The 25242-nt window shown below is 44.3% G+C and overlaps 11 protein-coding genes across 11 annotated transcripts; 8 read left to right on the forward strand and 3 right to left on the reverse strand.

Annotated features, from left to right (window-relative positions):
• Positions 1-442: 442 nt before the first annotated feature.
• Positions 443-2944, reverse strand: BDB00DRAFT_936767 (biotin synthase; the record flags this gene model as incomplete). Its single annotated transcript, XM_053129235.1, has 7 exons — positions 443-753; positions 890-1325; positions 1406-1532; positions 1612-1695; positions 1768-1970; positions 2090-2199; positions 2818-2944. The coding sequence occupies 7 exons, from the start codon at positions 2942-2944 to the stop codon at positions 656-658; spliced, it is 1185 nt and encodes a 394-aa protein (XP_052982854.1). The 3' UTR covers positions 443-655.
• Positions 2724-5891, forward strand: BDB00DRAFT_807931 (uncharacterized protein). The gene is made up of 5 exons (XM_053122368.1): positions 2724-3055; positions 3218-3308; positions 3429-3561; positions 3675-5026; positions 5099-5891. The coding sequence occupies exons 1-5, from the start codon at positions 2865-2867 to the stop codon at positions 5669-5671; spliced, it is 2340 nt and encodes a 779-aa protein (XP_052982855.1). The 5' UTR covers positions 2724-2864; the 3' UTR covers positions 5672-5891.
• On the reverse strand, positions 5851-6842 carry BDB00DRAFT_785354 (uncharacterized protein; the record flags this gene model as incomplete). The annotated part of the gene is made up of 4 exons (XM_053120534.1): positions 5851-6057; positions 6130-6524; positions 6594-6642; positions 6798-6842. 4 exons carry the CDS (start codon positions 6840-6842, stop codon positions 5851-5853), a joined length of 696 nt encoding a protein of 231 aa, XP_052982856.1.
• A 1128-nt stretch (positions 6843-7970) lies between these two features.
• BDB00DRAFT_807932 (uncharacterized protein) lies at positions 7971-10240 on the forward strand. Its single transcript, XM_053122369.1, has one exon. The coding sequence runs from the start codon at positions 8021-8023 to the stop codon at positions 10178-10180; it is 2160 nt and encodes a 719-aa protein (XP_052982857.1). The 5' UTR covers positions 7971-8020; the 3' UTR covers positions 10181-10240.
• Positions 10241-12646: 2406 nt separating this feature from the next.
• Positions 12647-12925, forward strand: BDB00DRAFT_807941 (uncharacterized protein; the record flags this gene model as incomplete). Its single annotated transcript, XM_053122370.1, has 2 exons — positions 12647-12713; positions 12756-12925. Coding segments are annotated over 2 exons (230 nt in total), but the record flags the coding sequence as incomplete, so codon positions are not given.
• A 411-nt stretch (positions 12926-13336) lies between these two features.
• Positions 13337-13638, reverse strand: BDB00DRAFT_807952 (uncharacterized protein; the record flags this gene model as incomplete). The annotated part of the gene is made up of 2 exons (XM_053122371.1): positions 13418-13638; positions 13337-13350 (listed from the first exon to the last, which is right to left on the reverse strand). Exons 1-2 carry the CDS (start codon positions 13614-13616, stop codon positions 13337-13339), a joined length of 213 nt encoding a protein of 70 aa, XP_052982859.1. The 5' UTR covers positions 13617-13638.
• Positions 13639-15818: 2180 nt separating this feature from the next.
• Positions 15819-16067, forward strand: BDB00DRAFT_758182 (uncharacterized protein; the record flags this gene model as incomplete). Its single annotated transcript, XM_053119036.1, has 1 exon — positions 15819-16067. The coding sequence occupies one exon, from the start codon at positions 15819-15821 to the stop codon at positions 16065-16067; it is 249 nt and encodes an 82-aa protein (XP_052982860.1).
• A 174-nt stretch (positions 16068-16241) lies between these two features.
• BDB00DRAFT_785356 (uncharacterized protein) lies at positions 16242-16682 on the forward strand (the record flags this gene model as incomplete). Its single annotated transcript, XM_053120535.1, has 2 exons — positions 16242-16377; positions 16417-16682. 2 exons carry the CDS (start codon positions 16242-16244, stop codon positions 16680-16682), a joined length of 402 nt encoding a protein of 133 aa, XP_052982861.1.
• Positions 16683-21536: 4854 nt separating this feature from the next.
• On the forward strand, positions 21537-22989 carry BDB00DRAFT_98435 (ras-related protein rab-like protein-6A). Its single transcript, XM_053130008.1, has 8 exons — positions 21537-21786; positions 21854-21912; positions 21995-22081; positions 22175-22247; positions 22312-22423; positions 22521-22605; positions 22728-22803; positions 22883-22989. The coding sequence occupies exons 1-8, from the start codon at positions 21720-21722 to the stop codon at positions 22936-22938; spliced, it is 615 nt and encodes a 204-aa protein (XP_052982862.1). The 5' UTR covers positions 21537-21719; the 3' UTR covers positions 22939-22989.
• On the forward strand, positions 22781-23357 carry BDB00DRAFT_807971 (uncharacterized protein). The gene has a single exon (XM_053122372.1). The coding sequence runs from the start codon at positions 22932-22934 to the stop codon at positions 23223-23225; it is 294 nt and encodes a 97-aa protein (XP_052982863.1). The 5' UTR covers positions 22781-22931; the 3' UTR covers positions 23226-23357.
• BDB00DRAFT_807973 (survival protein sure-like phosphatase/nucleotidase) lies at positions 23358-25218 on the forward strand. The gene is made up of 8 exons (XM_053122373.1): positions 23358-23480; positions 23577-23652; positions 23725-23860; positions 24050-24159; positions 24241-24377; positions 24461-24814; positions 24893-25017; positions 25095-25218. Exons 1-7 carry the CDS (start codon positions 23438-23440, stop codon positions 24967-24969), a joined length of 933 nt encoding a protein of 310 aa, XP_052982864.1. The 5' UTR covers positions 23358-23437; the 3' UTR covers positions 24970-25017; positions 25095-25218.
• Positions 25219-25242: the final 24 nt, after the last annotated feature.

A 25242-nucleotide genomic window follows, 5' to 3' on the forward strand; every position in this document is an offset into this window, starting at 1 on the left:
TCTCTCTTTTTTTTAAAGCTCGAAATAACAAAAATAACGTTGACGGTGTACTAAAAAGATATCAAAAAACGTATTCATACACGCCAAGCAAAATAGATTAGATTGTTGTGCAAAAAGTCACCATTGCTGTAACGTACATTTGTTTCAGTTGTTCCTGATTCGAGAGGGTTTGATGGCGGGGAAAGACTTGTTGTGTGCGGAGAGGAATTACTTTGAAGAGAAAGGTTAAGTGAAAATAAAAAGGAAAGGAAAGACGAGAAAAAAATAACAAGTTATATTTTTTTCAATGTGTGGGGGAAGAGGAGGAAGAGGAGGAGGGGGAATGGAGATTAGCCCACGAGCCAAGATGGAGAGTAAAAGGAAGAAGAAAAAAAAAAAAAAAATCAAACAAAAAGGCGGGTGTTCGGCTCATAAGCGCTTGTGCAACCGAAGCAAAAACACATCTTCTCTCTCTCTCTCCTTTTTTCTCCTTTGCGAAGCGCGGGCCCAAAGAAGAAGCAACAGCTATTATGCTACATACTACACTGCTACAGTAGTGTACCAAGGTCAGATCACTACGTGCACCTGTCGCAGAATACCCAATATACTGGACGCTGATGTGATATGTAGTTCTTGTTTATTATTAGTGTTATTAGTGTTGTTATTGTTGATATAATTAAGCAGCAACCTCGGCCTTGATCTTGATGCCATCGTACTGAGGCTGGTCTGGGTTATCCGAACCTTGCTCAAAGTTAGGGGGCTTGGGAACAAGTCCTAAAATGATACGTGGTGGGGGGTGGAGGGGGAGAGAAAGGGTTAATACGTCTGTAGCCCCAAAAGCAGTAGTCATAGCAACAAATGAGATGAAAAGCTATCAAAAAGAGGAAGAGAGAGTGTGTGTGTGTGTTACCCAGGAGCTGGAACATCTTTTGGTCATCGGTAAACTCATTGTTAGGGGTGGTCAACAACTTGTCGCCTGTAAAGATCGAGTTGGCACCGGCCATGAAGCACATGGCTTGCTCGGCGACAGAGAAGCGGACACGGCCAGCGGACAGACGGACCATGGACTGGGGCATGATGATGCGGGCAGTGGCGATCATGCGAACCATATCAAACACAGAGACCGGCTCTTGGTTTTCTAATGGCGTGCCCGGGACAGCCAACAAGGCATTGACAGGCACACTTTCCGGGTGCTTTGGCAGGTTCGACAGCGTGTACAGCAGGCCCACACGGTCCTCCTCTTGCTCGCCAAGGCCAATGATACCGCCAGAGCATACCGAGATGCCTGCATCCTGTGCATTGCCAATCGTCTCCAGCCGTTCGTCATAGGAACGGGTCGAGATGATCTAAGGGGTACTCGCGTGTTTTAGCATCCATGTGTTGTTATCTCAAAAGTCTACTGATAAGATGAGATCTCTCTTTTTACCTTGGGATAGAATTCACGCGATGTGTCGAGATTGTGGTTGTATGCGGTCAAGCCTGCCTCTTTCAACTGCTTGGCTTGTACTTGGTCCAACATGCCCAAAGTGCAGCACACTTCCATGCCCATGCCACTAAACAATAACAGTCGCCCCCATTGTCAGACCCAACCATTTCTCTCTTTTCCCTTCCTTGGCATTGGCTGCTACATACCGAATGGCCTTGACATAGCCTACGATCTTTTTAAAGTTTGATTTACGACCTGCAAGATCTCTCCATGCAGCACCCATACAGAATCTATACAAGAGTCAACATGAGTGAAGCGGTTTCGAGTAAAAAGATAGTGTCGAACAGAATACTTCTTCTTACCGTGTGCTTCCTGCATCCTTGGCACGCTGAGCAGCATCCAAGACCTCACCGGTGTCCAGCATCTTTTGTGCCTTGACGACAGTGTTGTATCGCGACGACTGCGGGCAGTACTTGCAGTCTTCTGTGCAGCCACCGGTCTTGATCGACAAGAGTGTGCATTGTTGTACCTCACGGCCGTTAAAGTTCTCGCGATGCACCTTGGCCTACATGGGAAAATGACACACACACGCGCGCGCGTACGTACGTACGTAGATCCAACATGAACACAACCGGAGTTGAGTGCTGGGAAATGATAAAATAGATAAGATGAACCCACACTTACACCATAGTACATCAGATCCATAAAGGGCGAGTCAAAGATGGCTTGGATTTCTTCACGCGTCCAGTCGTTTCTCAAGGGACTACCGGCATGGATGGCGGCAGCCGAAAGGGCTGGGGCTGCTACTGCTGCTGCTGCTGCTGCTGTTGCTGCTGTTGCTGCTGTTGCTGCTGTTGTGTTTGCGGTAGAAGCTGGAGCAACGGCAGCTAGTCGCGTTGGCGTGGCAGTGCCATAGAAGCGACGTGCTGAACGGAGTGGCTGTGTGGCGAGGCGAAAGGCAGACATGCTATCAAGGTCAGGAGGAGAGGGGAGGTGTTGAAAGAAGAAGAAGGAAAAAAAAGAAAAAGGGAAAAAAAGTCGATGATGACGGGTTTTTTCTTTTTTTTTGGGGAGCAAAGCAAAGGGCCCAGGACCCACAGTTGCGTATTCGTTTATTATCTCTTATGCGGTCACCCAAAAAAAAAACCGACAACAAAGGTTGGGTGGGTGGCCCTTTTCCCCTTTTCCATATCAGGGCATCTCCGAATCAGCACGGCCTGATTGGACAATGCCCTGGGAATAACAGAGAGATAACCTATCCCCCCCCAAAAGGCAGCATCCATCATCACAGTTTAGATTAAAGATCGAAGAGAGTGTGCGCGAAAACCTGACAAATCGCTACTACTACTCTGCTGAAAGAGAAAGAAACACCACCCCCCCCCACCCTTTTCTTCTTCTTTTACTTCTTTTACCTTTTCCCTTTTCCCCACCCGCACCCTTTTCAAAAGTCGATTTGGCAATGCCTGCTCCATTCCACCCTACGCGTGCATTCCAGGCATACCAGATCTTTGCGGCCAACACGGACGTCGGCAAGACCATTCTGGCCACCGGTCTGTGTCGAGCAGCGGCACTCACGGCGAAGCAAAAGAATCGCGACGTGTTCTACCTGAAGCCTGTGCAGACGGGTTATCCTGTTGACAGTGACGAAAGGTAAACGGATCCTAATCCATTTCCCGCCCGCGCTCCCCCTTTCCACCGTTCTTCTTCACATGCAGGATAGGAAAATACCCGTCACTATTTTTTTTTTCATTTGAATTGAACGTGAAGGCACATGGAAACAAATCTGCTCATTTTTTTCTTTTAAATTCTCAGGCACGTCAAAACATATTCTTCCGGTGTCGTTCAGACAGAGACCTTGTACAAGTATGCCGACCCAGTCAGCCCTCACATTGCCACAGATAAGGTTTGTGTATATATATATATATCTCTCTCTCCTTCCATGTGTGGGTGTGGGAAAAAAAAGAAAAGAGGTCCAAAATGATACAAATGAGGAAGAATTAGAAGTTCACTCTAAATTCACCAGCCTCCGCACGATGACGAGTTGATGTCAAAGACAAAGCAAAGTCTCCTCAACTGTGTGCGGCAAAGCAGGACAAAGAATGGGGCGTACGCATTCGTTGAGACGGCTGGGGGGATCCATAGCCCCGTCATGTCTGGTAAGCACTCCCAATCCAAATTGTACAAGGTTTAGCCGAACAGTGCGACCCCCGGGGAAAACGCGTTTCTCCCGCATAACCCGACTTGAAGAAACTGAAAAATCCATTTTTAGGAACACCGCAAGCTGATTTCTATCGACCTCTCCGTCTGCCATCCGTGCTGATCGGCGACAGCAAACTGGGTGGCATTTCCACCACCCTATCCACCTATGAATCATTGGCACTGCGCGGCTACGACATTCCCTCGATCCTGCTGTTCCACAACGGCCGATACCGCAACCACGAAATGCTTGCAACCCAACTCGATGGCCGAACCCTCGTCAGCGCCGTCCCTGCCCCACCCACGAAACTCGACGATCCAATCAAAGAAGCCGAGTCCATGATGACATACTATGCCCAGCTCGACGAACACATGGCACCGGTCATCAAACACTTGGACAAAGTCCACGAAGCCCGCTTCGAACGGCTGGCACAGATGGAAGAAAAGGCCAAGGACATCCTCTGGTGGCCATTCACACAGCATCAAAACGTCAAGCAAACGACCGTCGTCGACTCGGCCTACAAGGATTACTTTTTGACGTATCAAAAGTCCACCGAGACAAACGAAATGGAGCCCAAGGAAATGTTTGACAGCTGTGCCAGTTGGTGGACCCAAGGCTTGGGCCACGCGAACCCGCAATTGACATTGGCAGCCGCACGTGCTGCAGGCCGCTATGGCCACGTCATGTTCCCCGAAACCGCCAACGAGCCCGCCATGTCCTTGGCCGAACGCATCTTGGCCAAGGACACTTGGGCCTCCCGTGTATTCTTCTCGGACAATGGCAGCACCGCGATTGAGGTCGCAATCAAGATGGCTTTGCGTGCTACGGCCATACGCTATGGCTGGTCAGATAGCAAGCCCGTCGACGTACTTGGTCTGGAGGGCGGATACCATGGAGACACCATCGGTGCCATGGACGCCTGCTCACCCAATGTGTTTAACAAGAATGTGCAATGGTACAAGCCCAAGGGTCATTGGCTCCAGGCTCCCTCGATCCATATCTCCAAGGGTAAGGTCCATGTCCGTGTTCCTGATGCCATTGCTTCGAAGGGTGGCGGTACTTCTTCCGCGGCCTATGCGTCACTTGATGCAGTCTATGCTACGGACAAGCGTGGCGCAGACCCATTGGCCAATGTGTATAAAACATACATTCGCTCGCAACTCCAGGGTTTGCGCGACCAGGGTCGACACATTGGCGCTCTGTTGATGGAACCCGTGATCATGGGCTCGGGCGGCATGATCTTTGTCGATCCCTTGTTCCAGCGTGTGTTGGTTGACACTGTCCGTGCCGAGGGTGCAGATCTGCTGGGCTACAAAGCGCAGGAGCAGGCCAAGGGCTGGCAAGGCGTGCCTGTCATTTTCGATGAGATCTTTGCTGGCTGGTACAGACTGGGTCGTCGATCCGCCTCGGACTTTTTGGGAGTGGTAAAGTCTTTCTTTTTTCTCTGTGTGAGAGAAACATCATCATGCTAAAACTATGTCCTTTAATCATCGTAGAAACCCGATATTGTTGGCTATGCCAAGACGTTGACAGGGGGTCTGGTGCCACTGGCATTGACTGTCACCAAAGAATCGTTGTTTGACATTTTCTTGTCCGACAAAAAGGAAGAATGTCTGTTGCACGGTCACTCGTACACGGCCCATCCAATCGGTTGTTCAGTTGCGGGCGAAACCATTGACACGTTGGAACGCATGGCGCGTGTCGACAAGCCTACCGAATGGACATCGTACCGTGACAACTGGAGCAGCAACGACACGTGGTCCATGTGGAGCCCTGCCACCGTCGATCGCTTGTCCCACATGGATAAAGTCGAAAGTGTCATGAGTTTGGGATCGATCTTGGCGGTGGAACTCAAGGATACAGAGGGCGGTTATAACTCTATGATTTCCAAAAACATAATTCAAAAGATGCGTCACGGTGACTTTGATGAAGGCAATGGTGCTGGTATCAACTTGTTTGCTCGGCCGTTGGGCAACGTTATCTATTTGATGACATCGCAGATAACGACGCCCGACCGTGTTCGCAAGTGTGAAGATATTCTGTTCGAATGTCTCGAGCAGAAGCTGTAGAAGAACTGTTGAACATCACCTAGAACAAGTTGTAGATAGTACAATTGTACAAAAACCCCATTTCTCTTTGTAACATTACCACTAATCATTTGAGCCCCCCTCTATACTCCTCATCCACTAAACTTTCACTTTTATTACATATGTAACTGTGCATATTTCTTTTATTATCGTTATGCATGTCATTTCAGCTCAATCACTTGAAAGCCGTCCTCGTCCGTCATATGTTTTTGTTGCTGCTGGCTATTGGGATACTGCTGTGATATCAGAGGATGATGGTATGAAGGTGGCGTAAGTACCCTCCGCTGTGAAGGATGTGGATGGATAGATGCAGTTGAATACAATCGCTGCTGCGATTTGACGCGATAGAGCATATAGGCAAATGCGATCTATGAAAACGAAAAGTATATTAAGAGGGTGGCTACGTATGTCTATTCTGCCATCAAGAAAGAAAGTCTTACATTTAAAAGTAGTGTGGCCATCGATCCAACAGCAGCCCATACCACTGTTGCCTCCCACAACCGAACGCATCCTGAAATGGCCGACATTACTTCACTCGTTGTTATTCCATCTCTTTGTTCTCCTTGTTGTTGTTGTTGTTGTTGTTCTTGTTCTTGTCGCTGCATGAAACATCCTGCAACGAACCGATCTTTGCTGATACACATGATGGACAGGTTGGCACAGCTGTTGATAAACCCGAGTACGGTCAAGACATAGTAGATCCACCAATTGATATTGAGAGAGAGTGTGTGGCCCTTGTACGACGCGAGTGTTGCAGATGCACTGACGATCATCATACACACGCTCAGTAAGCATGACGCGTAAATTGTAGGTGTGATCCAAGTATCGATCAATGCTATTGTATCGTTTGTTGAGTATTGATTAAGCTTGTACACAGACACGCGGATAGAGATATTACACTTACGAGGCCATTTGTTATCGACACAACCCCATATTTCCCAAAGTGCTCTGATCTAAGGTAATACATGGATAACGTAGCCAGTGTCAGCCTTCTTTGCCCCTCTTAGCGATTAATATCATTTTGCTGAAATAATACAGTAGATATTGTAACGAATGTTCGTACCATTTGAATGCCTGTCAAAAATGCTACAATCCGGTGGGGTTTTACTTCAAATCGACCACAACAACGATGCTGCTCTTTTCTGAATCCCATTGCTCTATTACTACTATTATGTATGGGTTGTTCCCTCGTTCTTGTTGTTGTTCTTTTTGTTTCCAGTAAAGATATAGGATATGAGGGAGAGGACGATAAGGATAAGGATGATAATGATGATGATGGAAGAACAGAGAAAGAAAGAAAGAAAGAGAGAGAGAGGCAAGGGGTCTGTTGTGTGTATGTTTTTTTTACGTGGTGGCAATTATTTATATGCTGTCGAAAAAGCATTCCTTGGGCATGTAAAGTAGGCGGTTTGCAATTTACATCTCGACGAGCCCAGCCTAAAATTTATATAGCACTGTACACGGTACATATAGTATCTCCTCATCATGTAGCTCATATCTTTCTATTGGCTTCTTCTCTTTTCGCTGTCAAACATATATAGTGGATATAGACTTGTTTTATACTCTGGGGAAAAGGAATGGATATTCGTTGCACAAAAAAACGCAAACATGTTGTTTTGGATGCATATTCTTGGAGATGTATGCGTACGTGCATAAGCTATATTCATATCTATTCGAAAATTAGCTACGGGACACAAAAATGGTAGGTATTGGTACTACAATGACAAGTAGGATGTTATAGTTCAATTTTAGAGTGCCATTTTGACAACAACAAAACAATATATGGTTACAGATGTGATGTGGGATAGACCTGTCCAACTCAACAACTATAAAGAACTTTCTTTTGAAATAGCTTGCACGGAAAGGGCGATTGTCTTTTTACAATTACAATTTCCCCTTGATGTCTTTCAACGCAACCACAACAGGGCATCATGCTACACTATTGTGACCCTCTTATTAATGATGATCAGAACTGACAGGAGAAGGCTTAAAAAACGTACCTTTGTAAAAAGGCTGCCTAAACATACTTACACGAGGTCTCTATACGTAGTCGTTTAAACATCTATCAGTAAAAAGACGTATCATAACAGGGTTTCGTACACAAGTGATGACAGCAGGATTCTCTTGAAAGCATAGCCAATGGGACGACGGTTAGAGAGAGAGGATCCCATCGATTTTGACATGGTTACACACGAGGCTGGTGCCAAATGAAGGCGCAGTCACGATTTTTTGCTTTCGTCATTTTTGAGAAATGGAGGGCAATAGAATCAAAGAAACGTGCCTGGTGGGTAAAGCTACCAAAAAAAATAAGAAAAAAGAACTCTTCTCTATATGCGGAGGCAAGCGACGCATCTTAAGGATGCGTCCAGCATTTTATTTCCTTCGAAACTAGCCAGTACTCGAGCCAAGACCATACGAGATATACCTTCATGCTGCTGGAATTCTCATATACAAGCCATGTTGCGCGCCATTGACATGCCGCGGTCGTCGGTAACAACAACAACAACACAACAGCAGCAATCCTGTCGTCGACGATCTGTACCTTTACGGAGGCAGTACTATAACCAAACAATAACAACACAACAGACGCGTCGATTCGCGACGGCCGCTCTTTCTACACGCGAATTACAGCAACAACAACAAAGAGTATGTAGTACAACAACGTCAGGAGGAGAAAAAGGTGGTCGTCGACGAGATTTAGCACCACAACCAGCCGACCTTCAAGGTCCATTTTCAGTATTCAATCTGAGCCATCATGTCGATTTCGCTGATCTTGAACGGACAATACGATCAAAACAAGCCGAAAGCGCGTGGTCACTGTTTACAACACTGGCGTCACGACGACAAGACAACAAGGAAGAAGATGACAACCCGCAATCCCCTCGCTACATTCCACTCCCACTCTGTTCGGCGCTCTACTCACTACTCACGTTTGCAAAGACGCTATCCGTTTCAAGTAAATCCGCTGCATACCGACAAAAACAGATTGACCAACTGTTACGGTACGTTGAAGAAGAATTCGAAATGCCACGGTCACAATTCATGACAGGCGCGCAAGTGATACCCGTCCCAGGATACAAATTGTTATTGCGCGCCTTACGGCGGAACAATCGACGGACGGCATGGGGAATTTTCAGCGACATGTCGGCTGGTGAGGCGGCCGAGATACCCCGGACATATATATTGAAGCTCATGGCATTGGTGCAGGATGATTTCAAGGTGGATAGTCAGGAACGCAGTCGGCGACTCGAGTTTATTGCTGGATTACATGAGGGTCAGCTGGATAGTCAAGGACGGGCATTGACGGGTTTGGAGATGTTGCAAGTGGCCAAGGTGTACTATTTGTTTTCGACGGACGATCCAAGAGCAGCGCATGGCATGATGATGCAGCTGGCCAATGACAATGGTGGCATGTCCTCAAGTATGCTTGCAGAACTTGTTTGGCGAGCTATTGAATTTAATGCATTGGGTCCGGCTTGGGAACTTTTGCATAGTGTGTCGAAACGACGAAAAGAGAAAGCACGCGATAATGCGGTGGCGGTGGCTACTACTGCTTCTACGGACTGGAACGACGAGCAAGCCTATGTCAGCTTGATCCATGCATACAGGAACAGGAAGCAGTACAACAGGGCGTTGGAGATGTTTGAGCGGATACTGCAGGACGGAAAACCGCCGAGTACATGGGCCTTCAATGCGGCATTACAAGTGTTTGCAGAACAAGGCGAAACCGACAAGGCCGTGTTCATGTACAACTCCATGATCCAACTAGGCGTGATGCCGGACGTGGCGACGCTGTCGGAAATCATCAAAGTGCACACCGTGGCCGGTGATCTCCGGACAGCCCTGGACTACTACCACACCATGCGCGAAAAATTCTCGATCCAGCCCAACGCATACACATACAGCTTGATCATTGAAGCCTTTTCAAACCGAAACGATGTGCGCAGCGTCATCCGATGGTTCCAGTCCATGGTACGCCATGGCGTTGCACCAAACCGTGTTGTGATTGGCAATGTCATGAAAGCGTTTAAGCAGCAATCGAGACGTCATCCAAACCTAGGCGAAGCGGTCATGCGGATAGCAGCACATGCTTCAGCTGCTGGCATTTCGGCCGACGCAAATTTGTACACACTGCTGCTCCAAGCTCAGGCACAGCTCAATGGTCTTGGTGGTGCATTGGCCACGCATCGCGAAATGGTCGATCGGCTCGTGGAACCCAATGTGTACACTTACACGGTGCTTATATCTGTATGTGGGAAATATGATGCGCCGGATGCGGCGCAGCGGATTTTCGAATTGATGAAGCAAAGTCGCGTATATCTCCCGAATACCTATACCTATTGTGTCATGATGGACGTGTGGTCAAGAGCTCGGCGTTATGACTTGTTAAATGATCTGGTGCGTGAATTCGTGACTGAAAGCAATGCCAACGAGGACGGTAGACTTATAATAGATGCAAAAGTAAAAGGATATATCCAATTATATACTTAATATATGTTCTTTATTTCTTGTTAACATCTCCATGTAACTGTAAATATAATTTCATCCGCTTTCATATTCTATTTGAATATGGCTCTAAATTGCTTAATTGCATAGCACCTTACTTGTAATCGCTGTTTATTTCGTATGTAGGAAGATGTCGCATAGGTATGCATTATTATATAGAGTAGAACATAATGGGTTATTATATCTAGTCCACGTTATGATAATGGAGGAAAATGATAGTGCTGTATGTACGACGATCGGATTGATAATAGGCGCAAAGAAGTAAAAGGAAGAACATTCTTCCTTTTTGATCCTGTGAAAACGTGACAGCATAGAGACATTCTAAATATAAATAGTAGCGTGCATCATCACCAAGAATTGAAAAAGTTAGTTTTGCTTTCACAATAAAACAACTACAGTTAACGCTAATTTACAAATATCACGTCTATTCAATAGATAAAGCTGTTACTGTATATAATATTATAGTCGACCCCCATTTCAAACCTGCTAAGTTTCAAACCTCGCTATTTCCAGATAATCAGAGTAACCTTACTAAAAATTCGGGAATCCGCGCTATGAAATTAACGAGGGTCTACTGTATATTGATCGTCAAAGCAATTGTTCTGGTGCGCATGCGTAGTAGAGCACAGATATAGAATACGTTAAGCAAGATCGATCGAGTTGTAAAAAATTCTGCACGAAGCATAGTTATCGCATGAATTAATGGATCGTGTGGTGGGTGTACTATGCTTATGTTTCCCACATCGATCCATTGTTGTAAATATATCGATCTTTACTAATCAGATCTCAGTACTTTTATGATGAGGTTTGAGAATAGGGGCCCGTTGATGTTGGTGATAATAAGAGTATAATAGGCACTCATCCCCATGATTTCTAATGTACATACTGGATTTTTCCTCCCACTTGACATCGTAGTAAATTTAGTTTGCGTCGCTGGGAAGGTAGATAGTGTGCCGAGTTTCAAACTAACTTGTGTACTTGCCAGCATCCGTTTTACGTTTCTGCACTTGCGCTGTTGTCTCTGCGCGCTGGTTGCTGCCATTGACAGACATGCTGCTATTGCAAGTGGTTTTTCAATGCGGAAACGGGTGGAACCACCGTGTCACACTGTGCATACAACCCTCTTTTTTTTTGCATTTTGGCTCAACCCCGTCACCAGCCCGCATGTGCTTATAGCATAATGGAGGTGCCAACACCAAGAAAGATAAATTTCACGCTTAGGCCATGATGTGTATGTATGCTTTACTTCCATCAAGCAGGTATCTATACATAAATCAAAGTATGCAAGCGAGATCTACCCATCATTAATGAATGACCTTAGCACTGCCGTTTCTTTGTTTCCCTCAAATGTTTTCGTACCACATTGACATAAGAATTACTAACTAAGATCAAACTACATGTATAGTACAGGCGTCATCATCGATCTACTCAAAAGACACAAATCCGAGCAGACCAAAGAGTTTACAACGCGGTCAACATGCATAGGAACTATTTGCACGCTTTAAAAAAAGGCGCAATTTTCTGCATCTGAATCAGGTGAATACCAAAATGACAAGAAAATCCTGTTGTGATAAGCTACGTGCAGGAAAAGAGAGAGAGGCGAGCAGCTGAAACAGACTTTCCGAATTTGAAGATCTGGCAGTTATCATATACATGTCTGTTGGCGTATGCTCTGGTGTTGCCTCTTATAAAATAACCCCTTTTCACAAGAAGGGTCGCACCATATCCGCGGTAACAAGCAATGTAGGCGAACACAGAAAGTGAAAAGGAGTGTCAAAGTGTGATAAAGCGCGTTGTGATCGTGTTACCGTCGTCTGTCATTGTTCCCCGCTTTGTTTAGCACGGAGCTGTGGGTGGGCAAAAAAAATAAGGAACTTGTCAAGCACATGAAAAAAAAGGCAAAGCAAAAAAAAATAATAAAGCGGCAAAACGTTTATGAGAAGAGTGCGAAAAGAAAAAGATTGTTTTATTTTGTTTATCATTTTGTTTATTTGTGTTTAATAAAAAATAAAAAGTTCGTTTTAATTATCCCACCACATACCCGAAGGTACGTGTCCACATTCCCACTGGTACATTGCAAAAGATTTCCTCCGAGCGGACCACTGAATCCAGCCAATCCTCAGAATCCTCTTGACAATCGCCAGCACAAGCATATGACCCGATCATGGCACCAAACAGTGCATCTGTACTACAGATCAAAGCTGTACCAAAACGAACTGAAGAGAAGAGAAAAAAGAAAGGCGAAATTGCTCGCTTTATATAGACATTTTTTCTCGTTCGGGACTTCAAATCCCCGTGGACTCTCATTGGCCCAGATAACGGATTGCGAATCAACTTGTGGGTTGCCTACTATGACATAACAAAACATACAGCACCAAAGGAAAGGAAAGGAGTGGTACTTGATGGTCAAGTAGACAAGCGTGCTTCGGCGGTAGTGGTACGTGTCTCTCACCATGCGGAGCTGTACCCTCCGACGATGTCGCCGCTTGTTTGTGAGTGGGGCCGTGCACGGCACCGTGTCAGACAAAGAACAAAGACACGAATGCGAATGAGCATGTAGATTCACGGAAGAAGCGCTTTTCTGTGAGCAGTCAATGACAGAAGTAGGAGTGACTGACAAGGTAGACAATTCACTATCAGTGAATGTTGAGAATACATTCCACCCAGCAGCCAGTTTACAGTCCTTCACCCAACAAGACAAACAGCGTGTGTATATAGCGTAGTTCACAGTACTTTGATATTATCTTTTGACTGTGTGTGTGGTACGTAATGTTATGTGTGTGCGGAAAAAGATGCCCCCATCGCTGCAGTATATAATAAAGACCCGTTATCTTCTATGTTCAACCGTGCTCGTCAACTGCTGCTTTATCATTTTCGCTATCCGCCAACAGTTCTCTGAACCACGCCGTGTTACCTCCTCCCTCCATCCTCCATCCCAGTTTATGCATTGCTAAAGATCTATCCTCCATTCCAAGCATGTGCTGCTGCAGATAAGTTGGCCCGCTCATAATAAGTATCTGCTGCCGCTAGTGAATTCGACTCATTCCTTCATTGTTTTTCATTGCTGCCGATAAAGTAAATCGGTTTGTTTGTTTTTGTGCTACGTTCTTTTAAAGCAGCGTTCAAGATCCAAGGGGATGATCAGAAGAATAACACTACAAACGATGACTTTTTCCAACTTTTGACACTTTTGCGTGCGTAATTCGTTGCCCCATTTATTACCTTGTTCACTCGCCATCCCTTTGTGCATTTCGAGTGCAAAGTCAATTGGCCAAATCGTTGCGTCACAATGCGCTTTCAGTCTACATAGTTTTCGTTTCAGGGGGAAAGCTGTTGGAACGTTCAAGGTTTGACACACGCGTAACTTCGTCACTATCCAAAAAAGAAAGATCTGTGTTGTGCTCTTCCTGATTTTCCTCATTCCTAGACTACCTTTGCTTCCTGCTGATTTACTTCCGTTATGCTTGTCGTTAGTGTGGGTTTGTGCGTACGCGTTCATAGCCTTCCTTATGTTAAAAAAAAGAGAGACGTAACGAATTTACCCCTATTGTTGCCTATTTCCACAGCAAAATACACATTGTGTTTCTGATCGTCTCTTTGCAGTCTACTTGTCGTTGCCGAATTAATGATGTTATAGTAAAGCCCGAGAGAAAAATCCTGCTCTTTTACTTTTGCTTTTTATATACGTTAAAAGCACCGTTTACTGTGCATTACGTCCCACTTAGCTTAACATATATAGTCCCTTTTGGTATAAAATTACGATCCACTTGATTTTTACCAAGCCTTGTCTTTAGATGCCACAGAAAAGTGTACTGGGGACGAGCAGCTTCTTCGCTACTAGACTTCTCCCAGCAGTAGTTCCATCCACGACTGGTGCATTGACTGGTGGCAAGGTGACATATCAATTAAAGTTGGCAGGGATAGTAATATGTGTTTGCTCTTGGACTACATGCGTTTGCTTTAAACCATGTAGGGTTTCCCGTATAATGAACGCTCCAAGGCTACGTTTTTGGTTTGAGCCACTGATCCGGTCAGTGTACGAAAATGTTCACCGAGCCATGTCACCTTTACCAATAGGTCAAGAAGGACTTAGTCTCTCGGTCGCTTTCAAAGGCATTGCACACCGTGGGCGACGGCTGATAATGAGCGCCGAAATGACTAGTCCCTCCAATAGGGATCGTCGCTTTACAGAAAAACTCATAAGTCCTGAAATTAGTTTTCCCAACAGTGGATTATGATGTTTAGGGAATCGTTTGGTCATATAAACGTGTGGACAGTAGCATGTCATCAGATACATAATCAAAGGAAACAAGATGGGCGGTGGAAATAAGGAAATCACAACGTGATCTGCCGACGTTGGCCAACATCCTAACTTGCGTTGAATCGCTTTTAAATATAATGAGGATAATCATGAAATATCTCCAACAACCATTGGAAAAGAAACGTCGTATATTTGGGCAAGAAAATCATGGCAACTATCATCTACATTTTAGATGCGGTGCTTCCCGTTTTTGCACCATCATCTCATTGATACAAAGGGCTCACAATGTTTTTTGGTATAAGTTCTATTTCGCCCTGTACGTCGTTGGACACGCTGATGATTACGCCTTGCGTTATCAATCGACGCTCAAGCGAGGCGTGCCCTTTCCCCATTATGTTATCGAACAATTGACGAAACACCTTGTAGCCGAACAGATTGCAGAGTAGATAGTCTGCAAGAGAGACATTACCGAAACTACAACGTTTATGTGCAATACAGTAAAGTGTATAACAACTCAATAGAATCTGTACAAACGACCAATCTGGACGCATAACCAAAACAAGGAGACCCTCGATATGTGTACAAGCAATGATGTATGGCGTGGAGGTGGACTACGATGCCCTTGTGCAAACAAAGCCTGGGCCAAAAGGAACCAAAACTGGAACACTAAAAAACATGAACAAAGAGATAGCAGGGGTGAGTGGTATTCAGCATTGTATCCGAGAAAAGATAGCTGTAAAAGATAACGAACAACAACAGCGCAAAGCATGTGTTATTCCCATTGCTTAAAATGAAAGACGTAAATTTTATGCATCAATTTGGGCCACAAGAGTCTTTCTACCAAGTGATATAAAAGAATCTAGAGATGAATAGTCTAATGTAAACGAACAGTAACGCAGCAAAGCTACTCTGACATAGTTGTACATACTGCATAAATACCGTTCTGTTCGTACTAGATAGTACTTTTTTTTTCTTCCCCGTGCATGGGTATCTTTTAAAAGAGATTTGGTAGGAGCAGCGCGGGCTAAACACAGGTGATTGATGGACATCTTCCGGGCTTGTAGCAACACATGGAGACACAAGCATTGAATCTATACCAGACAACAATAGTATTACCGTGCTTGCACAGAACAATCTGTCGCTCTCTAGTTGAAAACGTGAGCCAGTAAGAACGGTTGCATGAAGCTGATAAATACGCTTGTCACGCATAAGCACTCTGGGATCTTACTCTTCTTTATTCCACAGAAATATCGGTTCTATTGGAAAAGGTGTGAAACTATTAGTTCAAAAAGAATATCTAAAGTAAAAGCGAACCGATTTTGTGCAAATTAGTTAATGCACTTTGAGGCAAACAGTAGATTTATGGAAGATCAAGGCGCAGCCTCTGACGGGCGCGTTTTGGGTGTCAAAATGTCAATCAACCACATTGGCTGGAACGAGGAGTTACTTGAACGACTGGAAATTTACGTGCGTACCGTCAACACGCTCACCACTCGAACGTACCAGCTATCAAAACTTATATTCCTTCATGAGCTTCGCCGGCAACATCAAGCTGAAGAACAATTACACAGAGAACAACGCCATGCAGACGACGATCCTCAGACAGCTTAAGATAGCGGACGATTCAATCTTCAGGATTATGGCCAACCCTTACTTTTTACCGAAGTATTCAAATCATTGACACAACGCGCAACTAGAGCCGCACAGAGCCCGGACGTACGACGATTTCGCAGCTGAATCGACCAAAATACCAACGACTACCTTCGAGTCACCGGCTACCAGCGTATGGAGTCTCCCCGTGGTCCGCAGCAGACTGCATTGCACGAGAGCACAAAAGTGTCCTACGCATATTCAGTCTCTGTCAAAAACCAGTTTGGTAATCGGCTGCGGATGGTCCCCAACAACCTGTTGGACATCAAATGTAGGAGTAGTGACAGATAGAACGAACTCAGGCATCAAGGCCATACTGAAGAAAACATCAAGCAGACCATCTACGAAGAGATCACACGGCCGGAAAACCGCATCAAGGAAGCTATTGCAAAGCGGCGTAACCCTGATGACTTGTCCGCCGAAGATTGTCCTGAAAATCTACGAGCGTTCTTTCGTATGATCTACAACGCGTATCCCGACAGCTACGATTATCAGAAGTACTCTATATTACTACGACGTCGAGGTGTATCCACCAAATCATTTGTATTGCTACTTCAAGATGACAGATTACTGTGAAAATACTGTACTCGCCTCAGGTCATTCCAATGCATGCCACTGCGTACTACTTGACCCCCCATGCCATGTAACTATCGATACGGTTATACTTCAAGGAAATATATTGCTTAAAAGGCAATTAAACCGGACAAAAGTAACCAAGAAAAAGAAGCGCGAGATCTGGAATAAAGCTGTCAACCTCGGTGCAAAAGCTTTCCATAATGAAGGTCCCACAAACAGCCGATTACTGATTCACACTGACGGCGTCGCCATATCGATTTCAAAAGAGAAGGATACCAGGGGAAGAAGAAGAACCGGTCGGAAGCGTGGCAAGAGGGCGAAAAAGGGTAGCAAGAAGAAGGATGAATTTGAATATATACACAAGTTGGATGCCGACGATCTACCCACGGAAAACTGTGTGTTGATTGACCGTGGGAGACGCGATCTTTTGTATTGTATGCATGAAGAGAGCACTGCGCAGAACACTGCCAAGCTACACATACACAAGAAATCAAAAATCGAAGGAGACGAAGAGAACCAAGTTTCGCAATATACTGCAAAATAGCAAACCGGCAGAGGTTCAGCACTGCGAGGATCGGCTTTCACAACAAGCAGCATCGACTGCGCAAGTCGATGGCTGCTTTGCCACTTGCAAGTCAGAGCTGAAGCAGAGCCCATCCTCACTCTCTGATACACTAATTGTGCCGGGATAGATCAAGAGCGATCACTACAAGGTAAGCTTCCGTTATTCAGAAAGCCCGTCTATCCAGCAAGATAAACCAACTGCAAGCAGACCAGCATCTCGCTAAGAACTTACGAGAACATTCGGCCCAGACCCTACTTTGATTATGGGCAGCTGGTCTGGTGCCCATCAGAAGTATCATGACTAAATCCGTGGCATTCGCATGCGTAGGATGCTGAGAAGAATGGGCTTCGCCGTATACTCAATTGACGAGTATTATACATCCACGTTTTGTCCTGCTTGTAGCTCGCGCATAGAAAATTTCAAAAGTGAATCCCAGACCATACCGACGTCAAAGAACACCAAATGTAACGTGCCATGGGCTCTTAAGGTACATATGCAGAATTGTCCGTAAATTATTTTTATTACTCTACACAAGAAACAAGCAAAGTGGAATAAGGAAGCTGTATGAACTTCTACCATTCGCATATGTTCTATAGATGCATCAATCAAAATTGTTTGGATCCCGCGGATACGTTAGCAGGCGGGCAGCAGCCACGACGAACGCTGTCATGACTTTCAGAATCATATTACGAGAGTTACGTGGAACAGGAACGATACCTGAACGTTTAAGAATCGTTGGAGACGCCACATCGTCCGACTCGAACGACGAGTCAAATCCTGATACAGATCAAAGTTCCAACAATTCTGAAGTAAATGAAGTATCGTCATAATCATCATCATCATCATCATCATTAGCACAGTCACTTTTACCGCTATCACGGCCTTCATCATCACGATCGCGACGCCAACAGGAGGAAGCGTCATCATCACCACAACTGCCACTTTTGCGACCGCCTAGACCGTCATCGTCACTTACGACGGCAAGCATCATCGTCTTCAGAAAGGAAGTCAGAGATACCATCGCGTTGATTATTGCTGTCGTCGTCGTCGTCGTCAGTGACTCGGGGAGCACAAAAATCACAACTACCTCCCAGATCTCAAGCGGTTGCTTCATCATCGCAAGTGTTAAGGCGCGGAACCCAAGCAAGTTTAAGTTCTGGTAAGGGCATAAAGTTTCGATCCGTATATTTAGCTATGCTGGTGCCGTATATATTTCTTATTCTAAAGTGTGGAATCTGATACAGCTCCATCATCATCGCAAGCACGATCATCAACTCAACCAGCCTCTTCTCCTGGACCAGAACACCACAGATACTCCACTCGGTCTAAAGCGGGTAAGAGATTTGTATATACAGTAAAACAGATGTTTGTGATAAGATGACGTTTTGACGGCTTTTTGTGCAATTAAAGTCAAAGGGAAAGGTCGGTGTACTGAAGCGAATCAAAAAGACGAGGGAGAGAAAAGGGAACAAGATGAAGATGCTTATAACAAAAGTGACAAAGACAGAAGAGATGACGATGATGGCACTGAAACGGACAGTGATCCTACTAGTAGCACCAGTAGCTATAGTGGTGATGGCCTTTATAGCTCTGAAGTAGGTAATAGTGGCGAAGACGCAGATGAAACAGAAGAGAAGAGCAAAACGAATAAAGTCAAACAAGAGGAAACGACGAGGTAAAAAAAAAAAAAGGAAGGCAACAACAACATGTGATGAGGACCGGACAGTACAAAAACGAAGACATAATCCAAGCCCTCCGCAAGGATCAAGAAGCCGGTCAATAGGACGTCGCATAAGACGGTCAAGAGGGTATAAGATTATAATTTTCTCGTATTAGGATCTATGATTGCTTTCAAATGTAGCTACTCATTATTGACTTCTTCGGACATAGGTGTTAGCGTAGCAAGAACCACTATAAAGGTGAAATTATATATCCCTTTTCTTTCGAGCTAGCGAGTGTTTATGCAATACATGAGGAACCTTGACAACTGAAACCAGCAGTAGATCCCATTGTGTAATAAGGATTTTCTCAACTATATCTGGCATGGTATATCGCTATGCCAATCATATGATAGTAATTGACTTCATGATGAGTGTGTAATTGCTGAATTCCCTTTTGCTAAGTAATGTCTCTTACTACATATTCCTTTTTATGATCATCATCAGCTTCCCCGCGAGCAGGTATGTTACCACCTTCATTTCTTTTACCATGACAACGCTAAATCTCTCTCCGCTAACGCAAATGTCTAATTTAGAACAGTGTAGCAAATAAGGAGAGTAGATATTACAAAAGACGTGCAAAAAGAAAGTTCAGGAGAGCACACGCACACACCGACAGCAGTAAAATCATTAATAGACGATGCTGTTGTGTCATATATCTTTGCATGTGCTTTTTTGAAGGAGGAGGAAGAAGGAGCAAGAAAATCGACGAAAGAAACAGAAAAAGGGAGGGGCTAGTGCTCGAGTATATATATTAACAAGCAAGCAAAAATACATTGATATTCTCCATATATCTTTTTTCTTTCAAATTTCTCGTATACAGAGAAACAAAGACAAGCAGTAGCATTTAGCTATTCCACCCTTTCCCGAGCGTCCTCCCACCACTATCCTTTTATAATATCTCCCCATTCCACTCACTGCAAGAAGAACGATATAATGCGTTTGATAATCTGCTTCATGGTCGCAATTTTTGCACTATGTGTCGGTGCATCTGATCCACAAGGCACTCGAAGCTTTGTCAACCGATTGGTTCCCAGCGTTGGTCCAGTCAATGGTGGTCGTAAAGGACTCCAAAACCAGAAAATCGAGCAAATAGATGATGGGAACCACCAACAGACGACTCGGCATCACCATACCGGCCACCACCAAAACAAAGTTACCAAGATAAACGATTCTACTACTCAACCACCCGTCAAATTCTTGGATGCTGTCGGCGGTGGTGGCAGTTCGTCGGCGCCTTCAACCGGAGGAAGCGCTACTCTGATTGGTCTTGCGAAACGGGCACATTTGTTGCGTCGAGGTGGTGGTAAAAAGAAGTCTTCCTCGTCGACTCTTCCTGTCCAGGATCTTGCAAATAAGGATTTGATCCACCTCAAACTTGCCCGTCAGGTAATGTATTACTTTAAAAGGAACAGTATTCGCTTCAATATGCATTTTTCGCTAACTCGCGCCTCTATTCTTGTTTCTTTTATATGTTTTAATAGAAGGATGCGAATCCACAAGGTAGTCATAACAAAGCCGCTGCCTCTGGCAGTTCAGGTTCTAGCCTCATGTCCAAAAAGCTCGTGGGCCTTTCTGATGGAAAAACAGTTGCCGCGCAAAAGGCAGCTGGACAAAAGCCGGCGTTAATTAACATGGCCCCCGGTAGCCAAACTATTACTGAAGTCAACCCTCCAAACATTGCCAGTGGTCCACTCCAAGTCACAAACAAGTCGCCAAAGCATGAAGCTTAAAAGAGCCCGACTTATATCAACGAAATAATTGTATCCGGTGTTATTTTTTTTGCTTTTTTGTTCTTTGATTGTTTCATTTTACCTACAGTCCCCCTAGACAGGAGGCCCCTTCAATAAAGTAGTGTCCTATGATAGGATGCTGATGATACGATAATACATATTTGTTAGAAAAGAGGGCGAAATGCATTGTGAGGCTAGGTTATCTTTATGCCAGGCATATCAAAGTGAAACTCCGGCATGCACGTTTGCTTATATGTGTATGTGCCATTTACTACAGGGATCAGACTGAAGGGACTCAAGAACAACAGTCAGCTAATCAGTAGGTATGAGCTATTCAAACATGCTGTACTTGGTTACGCCATAGTGAGAGCTAGTAGCAACCACATACTCGCGCCGTCCCACGGAAATTGAAGCCATGACCCTGGAAAATGAAAAAAGAGCACCATCCTCTCTCTGTGTCACACACACACGCACACCAACTCTCATCACACATCAAAACGGTGTAATCCGTGGAGCTATTTTTGAGCATCCGCCGCAAACGTTTTTACTCGCTTTTTGTTTCCATAGGTAACACCATCTCCCGGAACTGTCCACTCGCTCCGCCCACCTTCCTTCCGCATCCGCTTGCCGCTAGTTCCATGGTATGCTCTACTTGGACGATTCTATAAGCAAACAGAAGCAGCACAGGATTATCATCTTTCGCCTTGGAATTCTTCTTTTTGCAGCAATATTATGCATGGAATATCACTAACCAAGTTTTCATCAGACATCTTTGTTTACTACTCACACTGAACTGCCAACTTTTTTGGGCAAAAACGAAAGAGAGTCGGAGGGTGTACGAAAAGTCACGTCGTACATGCTTTTTTCTCTCCAAGGCAATAGAGAAAGAGAGAAGTAGAAGAGAGAACTGTCGCCTTTTTTTTTCGTACGTGGGTTCGTACAAAGTTTGTGTGTGTGTTTTTCTCTTTTTCCACCGTCTTTTTCCCGTTTCTTTGCCCTTTTCCTCTCAACACAAACAGTCATGACAAGCCCTGAATTCAGCAGCCCTCTGCGAAAGTACAAGCTCGTTTTCCTTGGCGAGCAAAGTGGTAAAGTAGCCTTTTGGCCCTGGCAATTCAGTCATTCTGTGAATATTAAAGAAATAGTGTGAGATAGTTGGCAAAACTTCGCTCATTACGAGATTCATGTATGACTCGTTTGATAACACGTATCAGGTAAACAATATAGAGAGAACTAGCCATAGCATACATCGAGGGAAACTAATGAGAGATGAAAAAAAAACCCCCACAACAATAGGCCACTATCGGCATTGATTTCTTGTCAAAGACCATGTATTTGGAAGACAAGACTGTTCGTTTGCAACTGTGGGATACTGCGGGTCAGGTAATGAATGAAATGATGATTTTGCTTCTCCAGCTGTTCTGCCTTACGTACTTTACTTACTCAAAGAATGATGTGCGATTTGACCCGCTGCAGGAACGATTCCGGAGCTTGATTCCCAGCTATATCCGAGATTCTTCTGTTGCCGTGATTGTATATGACATTTCCAGTTAAGTCATAAACATCATTAAAACATCCTTCTGGTCCTTTTGCTTTCTGACACTCTATTTTAGACCGCGAATCGTTCATGAACACATCCAAATGGATTGACGATGTCAGAGCAGAGCGAGGCAATCAAGTGATCATTGTCCTTGTCGGCAACAAGACGGACTTGAATGAAAAGAGGTATATAGTTGAAAACGCGAAAGGGCCAAGATCAATGATGCAGGACTAGAAATGTGTGGATGAACTAAACCTTTCTTCCTTCGTATGTATTCTACAGAGAAGTAACACCGGATGAAGGCGAAAAGCGTGCCAAAGAGTTAAATGTGATGTTTATAGAAACTAGTGCCAAAGCCGGCCACAACGTACGTGTACACGCAACATTGGGCGATGACGGATGATCTGGGGTGGGAAGCAGCAAGCGGACCTTGCAGCAGCAGCAGCAGCAGCAGCAGCAACTGATAATGATCTTGTGCTCTATCTATAGGTAAAAACGCTTTTCAGGAAGATTGCTCAAAACCTGCCTGGTATCGACTCCAATGGCAACGACACCAAAGAACAGAGTAAGTTCTTCCTTTCAGTATGGACAACCTCAAGCCGACAATACTCATATGCCTCTTCTCTTCTTTTTGTGGACTTTAGTGCAAAAGGTTAATCTCAGCACAAGCAACGCCGATGCCGCAGGCTGTGCATGCTAAGCAACTCAAAACAACAACAGTACTACAGCAAGAATCTTGGCTATTTTTTTCACACTCGTACAACGCTTCTTTCCAACACCTTTGTTTTCAGTAGCAAAGTTCTAATTTACTGTTTTATTTATATTTGCCATATACACATACATATATACATTATTATACCCTATATTACAAGCTGCCCTCCCCACCTTTTCTCCGTTGCTCTTTGTCATTATATCCACAATTTTCTGTTCGTGGTATGTAGATACAAGGCTATGGCTTTTTTGATCAATGGATCGACACATACCTAAATATTACGTTTGGAGCAATCTATCTCAATGGGAAAATTGGGCATTGCTTTGGGGTAGGCTTACTTGATAACATCTGTCAATTTGAGTATTGTATTGCATCTTAGTCATTGTGTAATGATTATATATCCGCGGAAGCTTGTTTTTTATTTGTTTCGTAAAGCCAGAACGCCTTGGTTCATTTAATATACACACATATTTTCTTTTTTGTTACCATGACTGAGCGACCTCTCAAAGTTTTGATTTCCAATGACGATGGTATAATTAACCTTTCCATATGTTACCAAGAGTGAGCAACCGCAAACTCAAACTGAAGCTAGCGCTGGAAACTCACTCTCAACTTTCCTGACTCAGGTCCTCCAAGTAGAGAGGAGTCACCCTTCATTCTGCCCTTCATTGAGCACTTGGAAGGTTTGGGATGGGATGTCAAGTGAGTAAGGGGGACTTTTATCTAAAACTACTCCACTCACATCGAGCAAGCTAACAAAAACACACACGATAGAGTGTGTCTTCCAAACGCGCAAAAGTCATGGATATCCAAGTCGTTTATGATCAAGGATCACATTGACGTGTCCTATTACCATAGAGACACTGGAGAAATCAGTTATCATAGACGCAATCCGTCCGATTTTGTCTTGGTAAATATATATGACTACGTTTATGCAGAAAAAAACATACAACGCGTCGCGGCGTGTAAGAAGGGCGATCCCTCCATAATACACACACTAGTGTCATGGCAACTGTTACTATGATATAGGGTCAATTTGGCAGCCCATGCTACTACTTTTACCATTACTGACCATGGTAACAACATGTACTCTAAATAGCTAAACAGCACTCCAGCGACTTGTGTCAATATTGCTTTGAACTACATATTTAAAGACGAGCAGTTTGATCTTGTTCTTGGTGGACCCAACTTTGGCCGAAACACATCCACGTGAGTTTTTTTTATGTTTGTGATTTAGCATACATTCATTAACGGAATGCTGTTAATTGATACTATTATGAAAACTTGAAGGGTATATACGCTCTCTTCTGGTACGATTGGTGCTGCTCTGGAAGCAGTGATGTGTAAACAAAAGTCTATCGCACTGTCGTTTGCTATTTTCGAGCGGAACTTTGGCAAAAAGGAAATCCAAGGATCTATTGAAATGGGTAAGAAAATGGCCACGAGAGAGAAAAAGAGAGTCCTTCAATAAGAAAAGGCCGATTTCTGACATTACATACATATTATGTAGCTGTCGATATAATACGACAACTGTACAAGGTCAACCAGTGGCCAGAAGACGGATTATTTAATGTCAATATACCATTATCAGCCGAGAAACGGCCTGTCTATCTGACCACTTTTAACAAGATGCACTATGGCAACTTGTTCAAGCCCTTACCGGCCGACAAAATTCGATCGGCGGATCCAAGTAAACCTGCCAGTACTGAAGAACCAGCAGAACAAGCTGTTCGTAAAACAGCAGAAGGACAAGAATCTGGACGTCTTGTTTTCCATTTTGCACCGGATTTCACGGGCATCGTTTTTCCAACGAATGCTCCCGAAGGAACAGATGCGTGGGCTATGAATTTACGTTATTGCTCTGGTAAGGAAAACAATGTAGTGACTTTACTTATCGTTGTTGTTTGACGAGCAAGCGGATCGATGCTGATGATTATATTAGTTACACCCATGGTCGCATCTTATGAAATGGCAAAGACCAATGTAGACTATGGATTTAAAGTTATAAACAAGCTTTAATTAGTGTATTGTATTATCTCAAAGTATATCTATTGCATTGTACGCAAAGTAAGTCCATATAGAAATTCTTTTTGAAATCCATCAGTACAGTACTACATCTAACTTTATTTTATCTTTGATCCCAGCAAAAACTGAAAGCACCTGCTTTACTGAGCAGCAACCACAATTGCTAGTAGCTATACGATAGTTAACAATAGAACCATTGACCCATTTCTCACAGTTTACATAAAAGGGCACACTGTGATATATACCAAAGATTGGATTCCCTTATTC

This window comes from Zychaea mexicana (assembly GCF_025766255.1).
Source record: "Zychaea mexicana strain RSA 1403 chromosome Unknown BDB00scaffold_13, whole genome shotgun sequence".
Taxonomy (NCBI): Eukaryota; Fungi; Mucoromycota; class Mucoromycetes; order Mucorales; family Lichtheimiaceae; genus Zychaea; species Zychaea mexicana.

Excerpts from the sequence above, each read along its gene's own strand:
- BDB00DRAFT_807971 (XM_053122372.1), top strand. The coding sequence starts at position 22,932 with ATGCTAAGCAACTCAAAACAACAACAGTACTACAGCAAGAATCTTGGC.
- BDB00DRAFT_807973 (XM_053122373.1), top strand. The coding sequence starts at position 23,438 with ATGACTGAGCGACCTCTCAAAGTTTTGATTTCCAATGACGATG. Across the intron at positions 23,481-23,576 it reads TTTGATTTCCAATGACGATG|GTCCTCCAAGTAGAGAGGAG; the intron begins GTATAATTAACC and ends TTCCTGACTCAG. Across the intron at positions 24,160-24,240 it reads TTTGGCCGAAACACATCCAC|GGTATATACGCTCTCTTCTG; the intron begins GTGAGTTTTTTT and ends GAAAACTTGAAG.
- BDB00DRAFT_98435 (XM_053130008.1), top strand. The coding sequence starts at position 21,720 with ATGACAAGCCCTGAATTCAGCAGCCCTCTGCGAAAGTACAAGCTCGTT. Across the intron at positions 21,787-21,853 it reads TTTCCTTGGCGAGCAAAGTG|TTGGCAAAACTTCGCTCATT; the intron begins GTAAAGTAGCCT and ends AGTGTGAGATAG. Across the intron at positions 22,082-22,174 it reads TGTGGGATACTGCGGGTCAG|GAACGATTCCGGAGCTTGAT; the intron begins GTAATGAATGAA and ends GACCCGCTGCAG.
- BDB00DRAFT_807931 (XM_053122368.1), top strand. The coding sequence starts at position 2,865 with ATGCCTGCTCCATTCCACCCTACGCGTGCATTCCAGGCATACCAGATC. Across the intron at positions 3,056-3,217 it reads CCTGTTGACAGTGACGAAAG|GCACGTCAAAACATATTCTT; the intron begins GTAAACGGATCC and ends TTAAATTCTCAG. Across the intron at positions 3,562-3,674 it reads CCATAGCCCCGTCATGTCTG|GAACACCGCAAGCTGATTTC; the intron begins GTAAGCACTCCC and ends ATCCATTTTTAG.
- BDB00DRAFT_807932 (XM_053122369.1), top strand. The coding sequence starts at position 8,021 with ATGCGGAGGCAAGCGACGCATCTTAAGGATGCGTCCAGCATTTTATTT.